Raw genomic sequence first — 17,898 nt, forward strand, 5'->3', positions numbered from 1 at the left:
CCCAATGCCACTTCACATTCCTCCATACAATCCCATGCCCTTTCTCATTCTCCATACCAACCTACACATTCCCCCATGCCACCCCTTGCCACTTCTATGCTCCCCATGAATCCTCCATGGCCACTCACCCAGTTTGTACTCTCTACAGTTCTCAGGAGCTATGTAAAGTAATGGGAATTATTTTACATCACTGGAAAGCCACTAAACCTCTAAAACTCTAAGAAATTCCTGAATTCAAATTCACTATCACCAATACTGGACTGAATATCCAAAGGAAAAATAGTTCTAATCCTTAAAGTGCCTATTCAGTTTGTAAACAAACAAGAAGCCACATCAAATACATAATACATAGGCTCATTAAAGTTTCAATAGTTCTTGGATCAATAAGACCACCTGCTGAACTGAAGTATTTGAAACCCAGCCAAGCATTCTTAATTGATAGCTATCATAACAAAAACTTCCAGTTCCACTGCCAGACAGATATCTATTTCCATTTCAAAGCAGAATGACTAGTCAATCAATGGAGGTGGAGCAGGTGCAGACCATTTTTTTCTACTTTCAGAAGCATGTTTTTTTTAAAGCAGCCTGATCCTCCAGTCCAATTAAGTCAGAGCACAAAAACATGACAACAGAGCACATACATTTTTTTTTACTGTATTATGGTACCTTCTCCATTGGAAAAGTGTGGCAATACATGTGAACCAATATACAATGCTGGTCAATGTAAGGGTCAACCTACCTTTGCAGGATAAATCTCTATGATAGATCACTGCATTAAAACCACTTCTAAATTACATTACAGCACCTAATTGTGGCATTTGATGGTGTCAAAACATTTTACCTTTCCCTTTCAGAATGTTCTTGATTCATCAGCAGGCTTTCCATTTTCTTCACCAACTCTCAAACTGGGCGTGTTATCAAAGGGCTTTCAAAACCACACACCACCAAGCAAAAATGATGTGCACAGAGAATCTGATTTTTGCCTCCCATTTAAAATGGGGAGGGTGTGGTATGTATTTTACACTCTAGGCATTCCTGACCTGCAAAACGGCCAGAGGAAAATGGTGTGGGGTTGGGAATGCGTAGGAAAATTGAATTTCCTCCAAAAAAGATCAAAGTGCAGCCATTCGTGCACCAAAACGGGCCTCTGCATCCAGACAAAAATTTGGCGCTGGAGTTTCACAAATTCAAAGAAACAAGGGCAGTGCACTGTTCTACAAACATTTCAGAGCCAACAAACAACATCAATAAATTATAAAACTTCAATTTGCATGCTGTCACGAGGAGGTACCAAGCAATGATCAGTCACTTCTCCACATGGAAAGACAGATCAGGCAGAGTGCTTTCTCGGGGTACACTTGTACACCTCCTAGCACCTGGCTATAAAGCATCACCGACAGAGGCTTAGAGCAGATTATGTGTCTCCTTGTTAGTAGATAGAGCATCTTACAGAAAGAGTTACAGAAATGAAATTAGCATAAAGAAGTTTTGAAAAATGAATTTCACCCTCTGAATAGAAACACAACCAACTTAACTCTGCTCATGAGATTATATTTACTCTTAGTTAGGTAGGAACCACAAACCCCACTAATAACCATAAACTATTTAAGGGTCAAGGCTAAAGTTCATCTGCTTTGAGAAAGGCATTATCATGTGACATGTGATGAATTACAAAACACCACATCAGATTTCTAGCTGATTCATAAAGGAAAATGTTGTTTATTTATGAGGACACCAACCTTCTACTTATTGAAGAACATCTCAATGGAACATAAGATGGTGCTTTGACATGTGTTTATAAAAAAAAGCATGGTAAAGAATTTTGGGAGTGAACAGCAGTGGGATTGAACTAGCTGGCTCATGTGGAAAAAAATCACTGATGCAGACTTGTTGAGCCAAATGTAACATTTGATGATTTGGAAATTGACAGGCAATGGGTTTGACTGAACGTAAGAATGTATTACTAGATTCTATGTGTATGTTTTTATGCACAAGTATGTTTGCATGCATGTGTGTTTGTAGGTGGCAATAGTTTCTCAGCTTTCCACCTATCTGGAAACATAGTTTGTTATTCTAAACCAGGGCAACGCCTTGGTACTATTAATATGATTGTCTATTTCATCACATGAAGGAAACCTACCATCTGTTGAAAAAATAAAGCATTAAAATGTTACATTGAAATTGGAGGGTAAAATAGTTTGAGGTCAATGGTTAAGAAGCATACAAATAATAAAATACTTTTTTAAGTTTAAGTTCACACATTATACTAGTCATAAGCAAAAGAAATACTGAGAAAATGTTATCCAATATTTTTGTTAATTATGCAAATGTAAATGTTTTCTCAATCTTATGAAAAGGCACAATAAAAATTTGGAGTTTATATATTCGCTTATTTAAATCTATATCATATATAGATGTGTATGAAAGAATATCCAATTTTTGTGTGTTTAATATCCTGTAAAAAGATAATTGTATCATGTTGTCCTTTTGTCCTATGTTGTGCTGAGGTACTGATACTACTTTCATTGCCCCTCTTTCCCATCATATGACACATACTACCATGGAGTATTCCACACACAAGGGAAGAAAGCAGTAGGTCAGTGATCTTTTATTACATTAAAGACAAATCAAACTTTACAGCACGTATAAAACAACATATGATGGGGAATGGCTGGAAGATTATAACCCAATCACAGCCATAATGTGGCAAGATGAAACTATGTACTATATAAAATATTATCTGAACCCCTTGGTTATATTACATTTTTGTCGCATACTCTCAATATTAAACTGGTTATGGCAACATCTAACTGTAGTATGCATTTGTAAATGTGCCTATGCCTGACAAAAGACAGCTACAATGCAGGATATCATCTTAAATAGTGAACAGTTCAAATTTACAAAATAGTATCAACAAATTATAGTTTAATAATTAGAGGTAAGGATTAAAGGGTTGTAACTGTTCAAGCTGAGTATAGCTTCTTAAATTGATAGTTAATTAAAATATTATGTTTTTTACATTTACACTAAGCAATTTTAATTAATTTTACAGTTCAACGAAGAAGTTTACTAAACAGCAACCCTAATTTGAGTCCGTTCAGTATAACAAAGAAAACAGTTATTCCAGTTGTATGAGTGGCCAAGGTTTATCTTGGTGTAGTTCATAAAGGCGAGCAAATCATTTTACCAGCACTTTCAACAACTTGTAGTTATTGTTACTGAAGAGTCTACATCTAGGTATCCCTGGGTTAAATATGAGGCAGGACCTTCATGCATCTCCATCAGGTGGTGGTTGACATAGCTTGTACAATCTAGTAGAAACAAATGGATGTTACATAGTGAATAGGCTAAATGCATCTATGATTAACAAGTTTATTGAGCATTCACTATAGAACAGTAAAATGAAGTAAACAGTAACTATACCACAGAAAGGTCTGCCAACAATAAGTATATCACAGTCCACTACATTTTATAACAAACCTTATAAACTGCATTGCTGGTCATGGAGCTACAAAACATCAGTGAACATAAATTTAATGTGAATATTATTGTGGAAAAAGCAACTTGCCTGGGCCATGAAAATAAATCAACTCATGGAAAATAAATAAACTTTCTATTATTTTGCATGGCATCATATCAGATTTTCTACTGTCATTATTCTCATTGAGTTCTTTGACCTTGCTTACAACACAATGAATTAAAGAGAGGTGACTCAAAACTATAAAGAGAAGCAGTCATTCACGTTTTAAAATCCTTATCACTATCATATGTCATATCACTAGCCTTCACCTGAATTAATATGAAATACTATAGTAGATTCTGAAATGTTAGTTATGCATTTAAAAAAGTGTAGCAAGGAATAAGATTGTGTCCATTGATGCCCAAATTATCACTGCAACTATATGAATCACATCACCTATCATTGAATCATCTAGTTCAACAAATAATCAAAAGCGATTGGAGCTTTTCTTTACATTGAAAAAGCTAGTTGAAAATAGTAGACACAGCAAGTCAAGAAGTAGTCCACATTAAATTCATAGTGGAACATCGCCAAAGCCTAAAGTTTCATTTCTGTGAAACTCATCGAATAGCTGGTTCAAGGAGTACATTAGTTGGAGCTGGTGTTTTCGCAATAATTATCATCGTCAGTGTAGGTTCAACTACTTTAACCTCAAAAATATAGGGGAAAAAATGAATCAACATCAATCCAGAGTGGGAAAGTTAGGAGTAGTGACTGAATGCTTGCTTGAAAATAAGAATGTAAGAACTTAGAAAATAGGAGCAGGATTAGGCAATATGGTCCCATTCAGCCTGTTCCACCATTCAATACAATTATGGCTGATTTTCTGCCTCAACTCCACGTTCCTGCCCGCTCCTCATATCCCATGATTCCCTGGGATACCAAAATTCTGTCTATCTGAAACTTAAATATAATAAGCGCTGGGGAATTCCCAATCCTTTGAGTGAAGAAAGTTCTCCTCATCTCAGTCATAAATGATCAACCCTTGAGTGAGACTGTCCCCCTCTGTTCTAAATTCCCCAGCCAGGGGAAACAACCTCTCAGTGTCTACCCTGTCAAACCCTTTCAGAATCATGTATATTTCATTCTTCTAAACTCCAGAGAATATATTTACAATTTCCTCTGTCTCTCATCAGGGACAATCCTTTCATCCCAGGAACCAATCTAGTGAAATTTCGCTCTACTGCTTCTAAAGTAAATTTATCCTTCCTTAAATACAGAGATCAGACTGCACATAGTATCCCAGGTCTGGTCTCACCGAAGCCCTGCACAATTCACAGAATTACACAGTGCAGAAGATGCCCTTTGGCCCATCAAGTCTGCACCGACACGTGAGAAACACCTCACCTACCTACCTAATTCTATTTACCAGCACTTGGCCCATAGCCTTGAATGTTATGACGTGCCAAGTGCTCATCCAGATACTGTTTAAAGGATGTGAGGCAACCTGCCTCTACCACCCTCCCAGGCAGTGCATTCCAGACCGTCACCACCCTCTGGGTAAAAAAGTTTTTCCTCACATCCCCCCTAAACCTCCTGCCCCTCACCTTGAACTTATGCCCCCTTGTGGCTGACCCTTCAACTAAGGGGAACAACTGCTCCCTATCCATCCTGTCCATGCCCCTCATAATCTTGTACACCTCGATCAGGTCGCCCCTCAGTCTTCTCTGCTCCAACGAAAACAACCCAAGTCTATCCAACCTCTCTTCATAACTTAAATGTTTCATCCCAGGCAACATCCTGGTGAATCTCCTTTGCACCCCCTCCAGTGCAATCACATCCTTCCTATAATGTGACGACCTGAACTGCACATAGTACTCCGGCTGTGGCCTTACCAGGGTTCTATACAACTCCAACATGACCTCCCTACTTTTGTAATCTATGCCTCGATTGATAAAGGCAAGTGTCCCATATGCCTTTTTCACCATCCCACTAATGTGCCCCTCTGCCTTCAGAGATCTATGGACACACATGCCAAGGTCCCTTTGTTCCTCAGAACTTCCTAGTGCCATGCTGTTCATTGTATACTTCCTTGTCAAATTACTCCTTCCAAAGTGTATTACTTCACACTTTTCAGGGTTAAATTCCATCTGCCACTTATCTGTCCTTTTGACCATCCCATCTATATCTTCCTGTAGCCCAAGACACTCAACCTCACTGTTAACCACCCAGCCAATCTTTGTGTCATCCGCAAACTTACTAATCCTACCCCCCACATAGTCATCTATGTCATTTATATAAATGACAAATAATAGGGGACCGAGCACAGATCCCTGTGGTACGCCACTGGACACAGGCTTCCAGTCACTAAAACATCCTTCTGTCATCACCCTCTGCATCCTACAACTAAGCCAATTTTGAATCCACCTTATCAAACTATCCTGTATCCCATGTACATTTGCCTTCTTTATAAGTCTCCCATGTGGGACCTTGTCAAAGGCTTTGCTGAAATCCATATAAACTACATCAACTGCACTACCTTCATCTATACACCTGGTCACCTCCTCAAAAAATTCAATCAAATTTGTTAGGCATAACCTCCCTCTGACAAAGCCATGCTGACTATCCCTGATCAAACCTTGCCTCTCCAAGTGGAGATAGATACTCTCCTTCAGAACTTTCTCCAATAGTTTCCCTACCACTGACGTGAGACTCACTGGCCTGTAGTTACCTGGCTTATCTCTACAACCCTTCTTAAATAGCGGAACCGCATTAGCTGTTCTCCAGTCCTCTGGCACCTCCCCCGTGGCCAGAGAGGAATTAAAAATTTGGGTCAGAGCCCCTGCGATCTCCTCCCTTGCCTCCCTCAGCAGTCTGGGACACAAATCATCCAGACCTGGAGATTTGTCCACTTTTAAGCCTGCCAACACCTCCAATGCCTTGCCACTCCCTATATCAATTTGCTTAAGAACCTCACAGTCTCTCTCCCCGAGTTCGATACCTTCATCCTCATTCTCTTGGGTGAAGACAGACATGAAGTATTCATTCAACACTCTAGCGATGTCCTCTGGCTCCACCCATAGATTGTCCCCCTGGTCCCTTATGGGCTCTACTCTTTCCCTGGTTATCGTCTTCCCATTGATATACTTATAGAATATCTTGGGATTTTCCCTACTTTTACCAGCCAGAGCTTTCTCATATCCCCTCTTTGCTCTCCTAATTGCTTTCTTAAGCTCCACCCTTAACTGTTTGTACTCCACTAAAATCTCTGCTGATTTGCTTCCCTTGTACCTGCTAAAAGCCTCTCTTTTCCTTCTCATCATAACCTGAATATCTCTGGTCATCCATCGTTCTCTGGGCTTGTTACTCCTTCCTATCACCCTAGAGGGAACATGTTGAGCCTCCCCATTTCCTTTTTGAACACCCCCCACTGTTCCTCTGTAGATTTCCCCACAAGTAACTGTTCCCAGTCAACCTTGGCCAGATCCTGCCTTATTTTACTAAAATCCACTCTCCCCCAATCCAAAACATTTTTTTGCAACTTGTCTATTTCTTTGTCCATAACAAACATAAACTGTACCATGTTGTGGTCGCTATCGCTAAAATGCTTGCCCACTGCCACCTCAGCCACCTGTCCGGCTTCATTCCCCAGAATTAGGTCCAGCAATGCACCGTCCCTTGTTGGACCCTCTACATATTGACCTAAAAAGTTCTCCTGTACACATTTCAAGAAATCCACTCCATCCAAGCCCTTAACACTATGTCTATCCTGATTAATGTTGGGAAAGTTGAAATCACCTCATATAATTACCCTATTGTTATTGTGTTTACACACCTCCACAAATTGTGCACATATTTGCTCCTCAATTTCCCACTGACTATCTGGTGGTCTATAATAAACACCTAATAATGTGGTTGCCCCTTTTTTTATTCCTAAACTCTACCCACAAAGCTTCATTCAATGTCCCCTCCAAGATGTCATCTCTCCTTACTGCAGTAACTGATTCCTTAACTAATGATGCAATGCCTCCTCCTCTTTTACCCCCTCCCCTGTCTTGCCTGAAGATTCTATATCCCAGAATGTTGAGCTGCCAATCCTGCCCTTCCCTCAACCACGTCTCAGTGATGGCTACTATATCACAATTCCATGTGTCAATCCTTACCCTTAACTCATCCGTTTTACTTGTAATACTCCTGGCATTAAAGTAGACACCAACCAGCCTTGCCTTACTCCCTTGAAGCTTATTGCAGCTGTACACCCTCTGACTTGATTGTTTTACTGTATTATGATGTGTCCTTATTCTGCTAACATTCTGTGTCCCCTCCCCCTGCCGAATTAGTTTAAACTCCTCCCAACAGCACTAGCAAACCCGCCCGCAAGGATGTTAGTCCCGCTCTGGTTCAGATGTAGACTGTCCCGCTTGTACAGTTCCCACCTTCCTCAGAAACGGTCCTAGTGATCCAGGAATCTAAAACCCTCCCTCCTGCACCAACTCTTAAGCCACGTATTCATCTGCACTATTCTCCTATTTCTGAGCTCGCTAGCACATGGCACTGGGAGTAATCGAGAGATTACAACCCAAGAGGTCTTGCTTTTTAGTCTACTGCCTAACTCCCTGAATTCTTGATGCAAGACCTCATTCCCCTTTCTACCTATGTCACTGGTACCAACATGTACCATGAGCTCTGCCTTATCACCCTCCTCCTTCAGGATGCCCTGCAGCCGTTCAGTGACATCCCGGACCCTGGCACCAGGGAGGCAACATACCATCCTGGAGTCACGTTATTATGGCAAGATTTCCTAATTGTTGTACTCCAATCCCCTAGTAATAATGGCCAAATGCCATTTGTCTTCCTAATTGCTTGCTGTACCTGCATGCTGACAAGTACACCCAAGTCTCTCTGAATATGAATATTTGGAAGTTTCATGCATTTTTAAAAATATTCTGCTTTTCTATCCTTACTGATTTTTGTGGGAGCACAGAGTGTGACAAAGGCCTGAGTGTGATGAGGCACGAGTGCTAACTTGGGAATTTAGTGCAGCTGGGAATCTCACTGGTGACTTTTCCTCAAGCTATAATTTAGCTCAGAAGTCAGACTCTGACTTAGAATGCTAAAATTGCAAGCTAGTTAAGGAACCTAATTAACAGAAGCTGCCTGCAGCAGTGGCAGTTATCTGTCAACCAACTGAAAGTGAATAGGTAGTAGGAAGCTGACTTAGCACTTGCAAGTTGGGTGTGAGTCATCAGCTTTCTATAAAAGTAGACAGGTTTTACAATTGCACAAAGTGTGATGAGGTTTGATTGCACTGAGTTATGTGTGCTAACTTGGGAATTTGGTGCAGAGGGAAAAGGAGGTGCTCATCTTCTTTCAGCTTCCAGAAACTAGTGAATGTCCAATGTTTTAATTAGGTGAGCAGGTTGGTGATTGGTGAATTTTTGGGCAAAATTTTACTCAGCGGGATTTTACGTTCCCGCCAGAGCCAATGAAGTTTAGAATGTCTCGCCGCATTTTAAGGCCCCGTCCCCGCCAAAATGGGGCCGTAAAGTTTCCATTAAGAATTTACCCCTCTAAATATGGGCAGTAGTTTAAACTGGTATTAAAGAGATATAAGTAATGCATTAAAACTGTAGTTTCACTAATTAAACTACTTTGTATGACTACAGGCATCAGTTGAGTGATATTTCTAAACTTGAAACTTAATTAGTTAAATGAAACACAATAATGATGGCAAGGGAGGTGATATGCTGCAGCTGTGGCATGTGGGTTTATGTGGACACTTGTGTGATCCAGAATAACCACATCTGCAGTAAGTGTCTGCAGCTCCAGGAACTTTGGCTTCAAGTTGATGAGCTGGAGTCCGAGCTTGGGTCACTGCAATGCATCAGGGAGGGGAAAGTTATGTGGATACTTTGTTCCAGGAGGCAGTCACACTCCTTAGGCTAGGTACTTCTGATCTGATCCGTAGTTAGGGACAGGAGGGCGTGACTACAAGTGAGGTAGGTTTGAGTATCCAGAAGGTAGTAATCGAGGAGTCTCAGCCCTTGAAATTATCCAACAGATTTGAGGCTCTTGTAGCTTGTGTGAATGACAGCACAACTGCAGGGTGGATGAGCAAAATGAACGTGGCATTGTGGTGCAGGGAGTCATTCAAGTTGGGAAGCGGGGAGTAAAAAGGAATGTAGTTGTGGTAGGGCACGATATAGTTAGAGATATACAGCCAATAGCATGAATATCAAAGGCTGTTTTGCCTGCCGCGTGTCAGGGTTAAGGACATTTCCTCGGGGCTGGAGAGGAACTTGGGAGTGGGAGGGGAGGAATCATGTTGTTGTGGTCCTCATAGTCATAGCTATGTCATTGATACCTAAGAAAGAGGTTTTGCTGAGAGAGTATGAGCAAATAGGAACTAAATTAAAAAGCAGAACCACAAAGGTAATAATCTCTGGATTATTACCTGAGTCATGGGCAAATTAGCATAGGGTAAATAAAGCAGAGAGTTGAACGCATGGCTCAAGGATTGGTGTGGGAGAAATGGATTTTGATTCATGGGCATTGGCACCAGAACTAGGGAAAGAGGGAGCTTGTCCTGCTGGGATGGCCTTCATTTGAACCACACTGGGATCAGTGTACTGGTGAATTGTATAACTAGGCCTCTAGAGAGGGTTTTAAACTAAATATGAGGGTGGGGGGGCGCATGGTTTCAAGTGAGGGGAGATTTGGAAAGTGAAAGAGAAAAGACAATACAGTAGCACAAGACAGTGATGCAAGTAATGATAACCAGAGTGTGATAGGAAAGGCTGGAACATACAAATGTAACATGAAGGTTACTGTACAAGAAAATAGCTCATGGTGTTGAGGATGATATATTAGCGTGGATAGAGGATTGTCTAGCTAACAGGAAACTGACAGGGATAAATGGGTCATTTTCAGGCTGGCAAATTAATTGGTGGAGTGCCACAGGGATCAGTTCTGGGGCCTCAGCTATTTACAACCTATGTTAGTGACTTTGTTGAAGGGACAGACTGTATTGTAGCCAAATTTGCTGACGATACAATGATATGTAGGAATATAAATTGTGAGGAGGCTATAAAGGGCCTCCAAAGGAATATAGATGGGTTAAGTGAGTAGGCAATTGGCAGATGGAGTATAATGTGGGAATATGTGAGGTTGTCTGCTTTGGCAGGAAGAGCAGAATAGTGGAGTATTATTTATATGGAGAAAATGTGCAGAATGCTGAGGTGCAAAGGAACCTGAGTGTCCATGTACATGAATCACAAAAAGTTAGCATGCAGGGACAGCAAGTAATTAGGAAGACAAATGGAATATGTTGACCTTTATTGCAAGTGGGAAGTCTTGCTATACCTGTATAGGGCATTGGTGAGACTGCCTCTGGAGTACTGTGTACAGTTTTGGTCTTCTTACATAAGGAGAGATAGATTTGCATTGGAAACAGTTAGGGAAGGTTCACTAGGCTGATTCCTGGGATGAAGGGGTTGTCGTATGAGGAAAGGTTGAGCACTTTGGGCATATACTCATTGTAGTTTAGAAGAATGAGAGGTGAACTTATTGAAACATAAAATATTCTGAGGGGGCTTGACAGGGTAAATGCTGAGAGAATGCTCCCCTCGTAGGGGAATTTAGAATAAGGGGGCACAGTTTAAAAATAAGGAGTCTTCCATTTAAGACAGAGGATAAGCAGAAATTTCTCCCACAGAGTTGTTAGGCTTGGGAAATCTCTTCCACAGACAGCAGTGGAGGCTGGGTCATTGAATATATTCAAGCAGAGTTAGACTTTTTTTTTGATCAACAAGGGAATTAAGGGTTGTGGGGTACAGGCAGGAAAGTGGAGTTAAGGCCACAATCAGATCAGCCATGATCATATCAAATGGCAGAGCAGGCTCCAAGGGCCAAATGGCCTACTCCTGCTCCCATTTCGTATGACCTTATAAATAACCTCACACTTCCCCATATTATACTCCATCTGACACCTTGTTGCCCATTCACTTAACCTGCCTATATCTGTTTTCAACCTCTCTCACAGCTTACATTCCCACCTAGCTTTGTATTGTCAGGAAACTTAGATACATTACTCTCAGTCTCTCTCTAAGTCAATAATATAGATTGTAAATAACGGATCCTTTAGATATAGCCTGCCAACTTGAAAATGCCCCTTTTATCCATGTTGTCTGTTTCCTGTCCATTAATCAATCCTCTATCCATGCCCCTAACTCCAAGCCCCCTTTTATCTTGCTTTTTTGTGGCACCTTATTTGGAAATCCGAGAATATCACATCCAATGGTTCCCCTTTATCTGCCCTACATGATTTTTCTTTCATAAAACCTTGTTGAAGAGATAGATTTCCTTTGAACGTTTTCATACAATGAGAGAAATTGAAGCTCCTTCCAGAACCCTTTTACTTCTGAGAGTAGGTTTGAGGCTCTGTAGATAAATGGATGCACAGAAGATTTGAGTCAGAAGAGGAAGACTGTAGGAGGTTACAGAGATATGGTAGGGCAATGCCATGGTGTGTTTTGAAGATGAGGACATGGAGTTTGAATTCAAGGTGTAAGTGCAGCCAGTTAGATCATCCTAAGTGTGGCAAAGATAATGGTGAATGCATCTTTGTGGGATGATATGGGCAGTGGAATTTTTGGATAAGTTGGAGTTTACAGAGGAGGTGATTAAAGAGTTGGTAAGGAGGATGTTCGCGAATTCACTAAAATGTCCCTGAGGAATTCTTCAATAGTGGGTTGAGGTGGGGACAGATATGGATGGTGTTGCCGAAGTAATATCAGTTTTACAACACAGGAGGAGGCTATTCGGTCCATTGTACCTGTGCTGACTCTCTGAAAGAGTTATTAACTTAGTCCCATTCTCTTGCCCTTTCCTCATACCTTTTTACATTTTTTTCTATTAAATATTTATTCATTTTTCTTTTAAGAGCTGTTATGACATTTGTGTCCACCATTAATTCAGGGAGGACATTCCATATCCTAGTAATGATCTACCTTGAAAGAGATTCTACTAATTTCTCTTTGGTGATGATAGATTTTGCTAATTTACCTCGTAATTTTGACCACTTTTGCCACATCTCTTTTTAACTTTCTATGTTCTAATAGAAAGAGACCCAGTTTTACAAGTTTCTCTTCGTAACTAAATACTCTAATCTCCGATATAATTTTACTGAATATTTTTTGCGCTCTCACCATGGCCTTCACATCCTTTCTAAAGTAGGGCACCCAAAACCAAACAACTAATTTTCCTGGGAAGGTGCTGGAGATTCACTCTGCCTGAAGTAGTAATAGAATGCAAGGATTTCCTGCTGGTCTTCATCATAAAGAAGAGGATAGAGTCCAGGTGATGCATGAGGCAGTCACTAAAGAGCATGGCAAGTGACAGCAGGAAAATTGGGAGTAATTCAGACTTTAAAAGGTGGTAGCATCATGAAAGAGGAAGGAACAAGTAAAAAGTAAAAGCTCCATAAGAGACAGGGAGGGGGTGATTTTCATCTGGTGCCAAAAGCAGTTGAACAGTTGCTCTACTAACCTTATATAAATGCCAACATGAGGCTCGAGCTATTTTAATGCCCAAATCTAATTTAAACGCTGCCCATGGTCAGTGAGTGGAGGTCCCATCTAAGTTGACCAGTTCTGGGGTTGCGGATAGAAAAATCAGCTGGCAGGTCAGGTCTGGAGAGGAAAGTGATCAGTCAAGGGGAGGAGGAGGGGCCTCAAACAGGTCAGCAGTGAAGTGGGGTTTTTTGTACCTGAATATTGCATGGGAGGTTCTCGAACTTGATTTGCATATGTAATCAATCTTATTCCTGTTTTGATCAGGCAGGTTGCTTGCCCATTTACAAGCACCCCTCCCCCACCCAAGGAAATTGCATCATACAGGCCCTGGGCTTCCAAAGTGATTTTTACCCACCTAAAATCATATTTTAATTGCTTGCTGTCCATTTTTCAAGGCGAAAAGCAGCCAGTCTCCAGTTGAAAATCATCTCCAGAAGATTTTTTTAAATGTAAAAATGTGGCAGTGACAGGAAAGAGATATTGGTGAATGGTTGATTCTCAGACTCTCTCAGCAAAGCATGTGGCTGAGAGCCCAGACTCATATAAAAGGATTACGTGAGTGAGTTTGTTTACACAAGGTGCAGACAAGTTTGACTGAGAGTTTGATTGAGATCTCTATGAGGTTATAATGAGCTATTTTTTCCATGATATCTTCTGTCAATGTTTCAATGTTTAGTTGTACAAATTTAAGTGCTTAATGCTTCTGTTATTGATACTTTAATGGTCTGTTTGATTGAAGCTTTTAAATGGTTGTAGGAATACAGGCAGAATGTTGAAGTCATCGGGCGGGTGCAGTGGGCAGGTCTAGGAGTGATTGGGAAACAGCCCGCCAGTGTGAAACATGCGCTCAAAGGCTCAGCGCTGCTGGGGTGGGGGTGGAAGGAGGGCGAGCTCTGAACTCAGCATGGGCGCGAGGCAGCAAGCAATGAAAGCTTCCTGAAGGCAGAGAGCTGCCTCAGGAAGCTGAAGAATTTAAAACCATCAAATAAAGATTTTAAAATGCAGAAAAAGATGTCCACACATCGGAATCACTCACCTAAACATATAGATTATAAAAATTCTGCTTTTAAAAATTAATGTCAGAAACCTCATCCCGTCCTTGGATGAGGTTTCCTCAAAAATCCAAAAGCAGCCTGGTCGATTCGCCCGCCCGCCAACCGTAACGTTGGATGGGCAGTGAAAATTCCAAGTTAATGAATACATTAATGGCCTTAATAGGCCTCTTAATTGTCTCATGCCCGCACGCCGAGTGAAAAATCCTGCCCACAATTCTTTTTTAAAAAATTATGTATGGATGTTTATTTCTAAGCCATTTCACACAGGTCATTGTTACTACCGGGTTCATTGGTTCTGTACAGAGTGTATACTGGGTGAATAGGCATGGGAGGGCCATGAGTTGGCATGGATGGTATGAGAGACCATTGGGGGTGGGTGAGACATGAATTGGCACTGAATTGGCATGGGCGCTATAAGGGGCCATGAGAGTGGGTGGCGGCATAATTTGGCATAGGGGTATGGATGAGACATGGGGAGTGGGTGGGAGTGATGGGGTGTGAGGGGTGAGGGCTAGACGGCCTAAATTGTAACCAGACAACTGGGACAAAGTCCCATAGAACTGAGGTGGGCCTTGCAGCCCATCTTGTCACTCGGCTGCGTCCAATCTGCTTCCGGTGGCAGAAGCCTGACTCTATCTCGCTCCTGCAACCCCAGAGTGAAAATAGTGTATAAAGGGGAGCTTTATACCAAGGTGGGTCTGCTGAGTCAGGAAATTTCCCGACTCGAGCTACCTGCCTCAGTAGCAAAAGTCCAACCCAATGTTTCACGTCAATGACCTATCATCAGAGTGTCAGCTCTGATGTCTTGTGATAAGTTTTTAGACTATGGGAGAAATTTTCCGTGTCGGTGGCGTGAGCAGGTAATAGGGCGAGAAGGCCAGAAATCAGTTTCATGACGTCGTGAAAGCAGTTTGTGATTGGCCGCTCAGCCCGTCGATGGTGGGCTGCGTTTCCTGCCATCGGACATCGGGACTCTCATTGTAAGACATCTGTGCATCATTATGAGGCCAGCCTGAATCATCCCCAACCACCAACCCATGCCCCGCCCCACCCCGCCCTGCACCCCCCTCCCCCGCTGGATCATCTGCCAGTGTCGTTTGATTGCACACCGTTGCAGAACACGTCTTGACATATGTGACGTGCAGAAGTCGGGACTTAGCGCCAGGGCCTTGCTTACATCGCGGACATCCGAGGAGCAGATGATGCTGGAGCCCCACAGCAACGGGACCCTGTAGGAATGTCCATGGCATGCTGGGTGGATTCTCATGGACATGACTCCACCGTAAAGCAGCTCATGGAAGGTGGAAAGTCACGGTTGAGGATCTGCTCACAACAGATGATGGTCGAGGGGGTGGAAAGGAAGGTCTAGCTGTATTTGGCAGAGGAAGATGTACTGGGGGGCGGTGGTGGGAGAGGAAGGCTTAGGATCAACTGGGAGAAGGCGAGGTGTCAGGATTGGGTGTGGTTGGAAGGGGGGGAATGAAGACTTCAGGATGGGGTAGGACTGTGTGGGGGAATTAAGGTGTCATTGGAGAGGTTGGGAGCGGGGGATGGAGTACAGGGGGAGGAGAGGGTAACGGGGAGAATGCAGCAACTGAGGAGATGGTGTAAGCGGGGGTTGAAGGTGTAAGCATAGGGGTTTGGAGGGGGGAAGGAGTGCAGAGAGGGGTGGGAATCAGGGGGGAGGAAGGAGTGCAGAGAGGGGAGGGAGCCCAGGGGGAGGAAGGAGAGCAGAGAGGGGGGTTGGGGGGGGGAAGGTGTGCAGAGAAGGGAGGAAGTCCGGGGGGAAGGAGGAGTATGGAGAGGAGGGGGGAGTAAGGCTGAAGGGAGAAATAAGGGTGGAGGAAGGAGTCAGGAAGGGGGAATGACTCAGGGTGGAGAAAGAAGTAAGGCTGGAGGAAACAGCCAGGAGTGGGGAAGGACTAAGGGTGGTGGAAGAAGTAAGGGTGTCTGAAGGAGTCAGGAAGGGTTAGGACTAAGCAGGGGTGGAGTCCGGGGGTAGGACCAAGGTGGGGTTGTCCGGGGGACGACAAGGAGTTCCAAGGGGGAAAGGGGTCCGGAGGAGGGGATGTCGAGGTGAACGTGTAAGGAAGGGCCCTGATGAGTCCATGACTGCCTCCTGGGGAGCAAACTGAGAGCGGGTGTGGAACAACGGAATGGTGAGAATGACCAAGGGCAGAGTGAGGCTGTAGGGTGGGAGGGTGAGGTAGTGGTAGAGAGTGGTTAGTGCGGACTCAGAGGCAGACATAGGCCCTGGGTGTGTGGAGGAGAAGGTCAGGCAAGTGAATGTGGATGGGGGTGGGATTTCCAGAAAGGAAGAGAATGTGCACGTTCACCTGGACATCCCTGAAGGAAAAGGTTTGTGGCTGGTAGGTCACAGAGGCGAGGTGGAAGGTGATGCCAGGGGGTCAACAGTGATGGGGGAAAGGAAATGGGTGACTGGGGAGGGGAAAGACTGAGGAGTGCATGAAAAACTGAATCAAGACCGTACTGTCTAAATTGAAAGTGAAACGAGAGTTGTTGTGGGCGAGATCAGGTGCTGCGTTGGAGTGTGATTATTGGGTCGGCGGAGATGAAGGTCAGCTCAGATGGACAACTGAAAGCAAACCCCAGCAGGACAGTGAGGTTAGTGTGATACAGGAAGGATCTGCATGTGTGGGAGAGTGCTTGCACGGGGCTCCGAAAGGGACTGCCCCACACACACACACACTTCTCCCTCCAGAATCACTCTTTGGCTAGTTGCTCCCTCTGTGGTGATAGAGGACGAGGTTGAGGAGTTCAAGGGCAAAGGGGGCTCAGAGGGAGAGGACAGCCACTGAGACACCTCTGTGGATGATCCAGGGGTATCCAGCTGCTACTCCTCCTCCCTTCGGGTGTCCGGGGGTCCCATCCTGACTCTTTGAGGGGAAGAAGCACCTGGAGGGATATTGAGGTGCCCTGTTTCCCTCTCGCATTGCCACTGCAGGAACTCACCCATGGCTGCAGCGATGGAGTGCAGGTCTGCGCGCATCTCTGCGTTATGCTGGACGAGGATCTCTATGGCGTCTGCCATCCTCCCCATAGAGACCTCCATACGGGCACATGTGGACACCATTTCATCAGAGAGCAGGCAAACACACTCCTCTGACTCACTTGCCATTCTGTAGAGGGCTTCCAAAAGCTCTGCATCATGTTCTCCCGCCTTTTGCTAACTCTTCAGGATGAGTTGGAAGGCCAAATCCAGAATCTCGTCATCTAGTTCAGACCTTACAGATGCCTCTTCCCCAACAGTCCTCCAAGTGCCGGGGAGCTCAACCGAACCTGCCTCCTCCTACTGCAGACATGCATCTGTTTGGTGAACACCAGATTGTGAACCCAAGCCTGCTCTAGATCTAGGTCCCAGCGAGGTGTGTGTCTCTTGTGCTGGTGGAGGGTGTGAGTAAGCGCTGTGATGGGTCTTCCAGGTTGCTTATTTCCAGCCCTTCAATGGAGGAGGAGTCCTCTTGGCTGGAGGTGAAGACCTGGATGGAGCTGAGGGACTGGCTGGCTGAGGGTGTTGGTCACTGTGAACCAAAGTAGGAATAATTAGCGTATGGCAGCAGAGTCAAAAGCAGGAGAGAGAGCACTCACATTTGCGTTGAGAGGGGCATGATGTGGTGCAGGATCCTCACGAGGGTGTTCGCAACCGACCTAACCGTCACTGTAAGCACGGTCCGTGTCCTCATCAGTTGGTGCGATGGCACACTCATCGAAGTGAGTGAGGGGCCTAAATGTGGTCCACTCCACCACTGGTCTGGGACCTCTCCCATCTGATGTGAGAAGACTTCTCCTG

The 17,898-nt window shown here is 43.7% G+C and overlaps 1 protein-coding gene across 3 annotated transcripts in view; it reads right to left on the reverse strand.

The window, feature by feature from the left end:
- Positions 1–2,592: 2,592 nt before the first annotated feature.
- prex2 (phosphatidylinositol-3,4,5-trisphosphate-dependent Rac exchange factor 2) overlaps positions 2,593–17,898 on the reverse strand; it is a 675,068-nt gene continuing 659,762 nt past the window's right edge. For 2 of the 3 annotated variants that reach the window (XM_078540383.1, XM_078540381.1), the window contains exon 40: positions 2,593–3,311. In XM_078540383.1, the coding sequence (XP_078396509.1) occupies positions 3,269–3,311 (43 nt within the window). In that variant the 3' untranslated portion in view covers positions 2,593–3,268. Of the gene's footprint in view, positions 3,312–11,800; positions 11,900–17,898 lie in introns of all 3 variants that reach the window. The other variant, XM_078540384.1, reaches the window with a different exon arrangement.

The sequence above is a fragment of the Cetorhinus maximus genome, chromosome 4 (genome assembly GCF_964194155.1).
Source record: "Cetorhinus maximus chromosome 4, sCetMax3.hap1.1, whole genome shotgun sequence".
Taxonomy (NCBI): domain Eukaryota; kingdom Metazoa; phylum Chordata; class Chondrichthyes; order Lamniformes; family Cetorhinidae; genus Cetorhinus; species Cetorhinus maximus.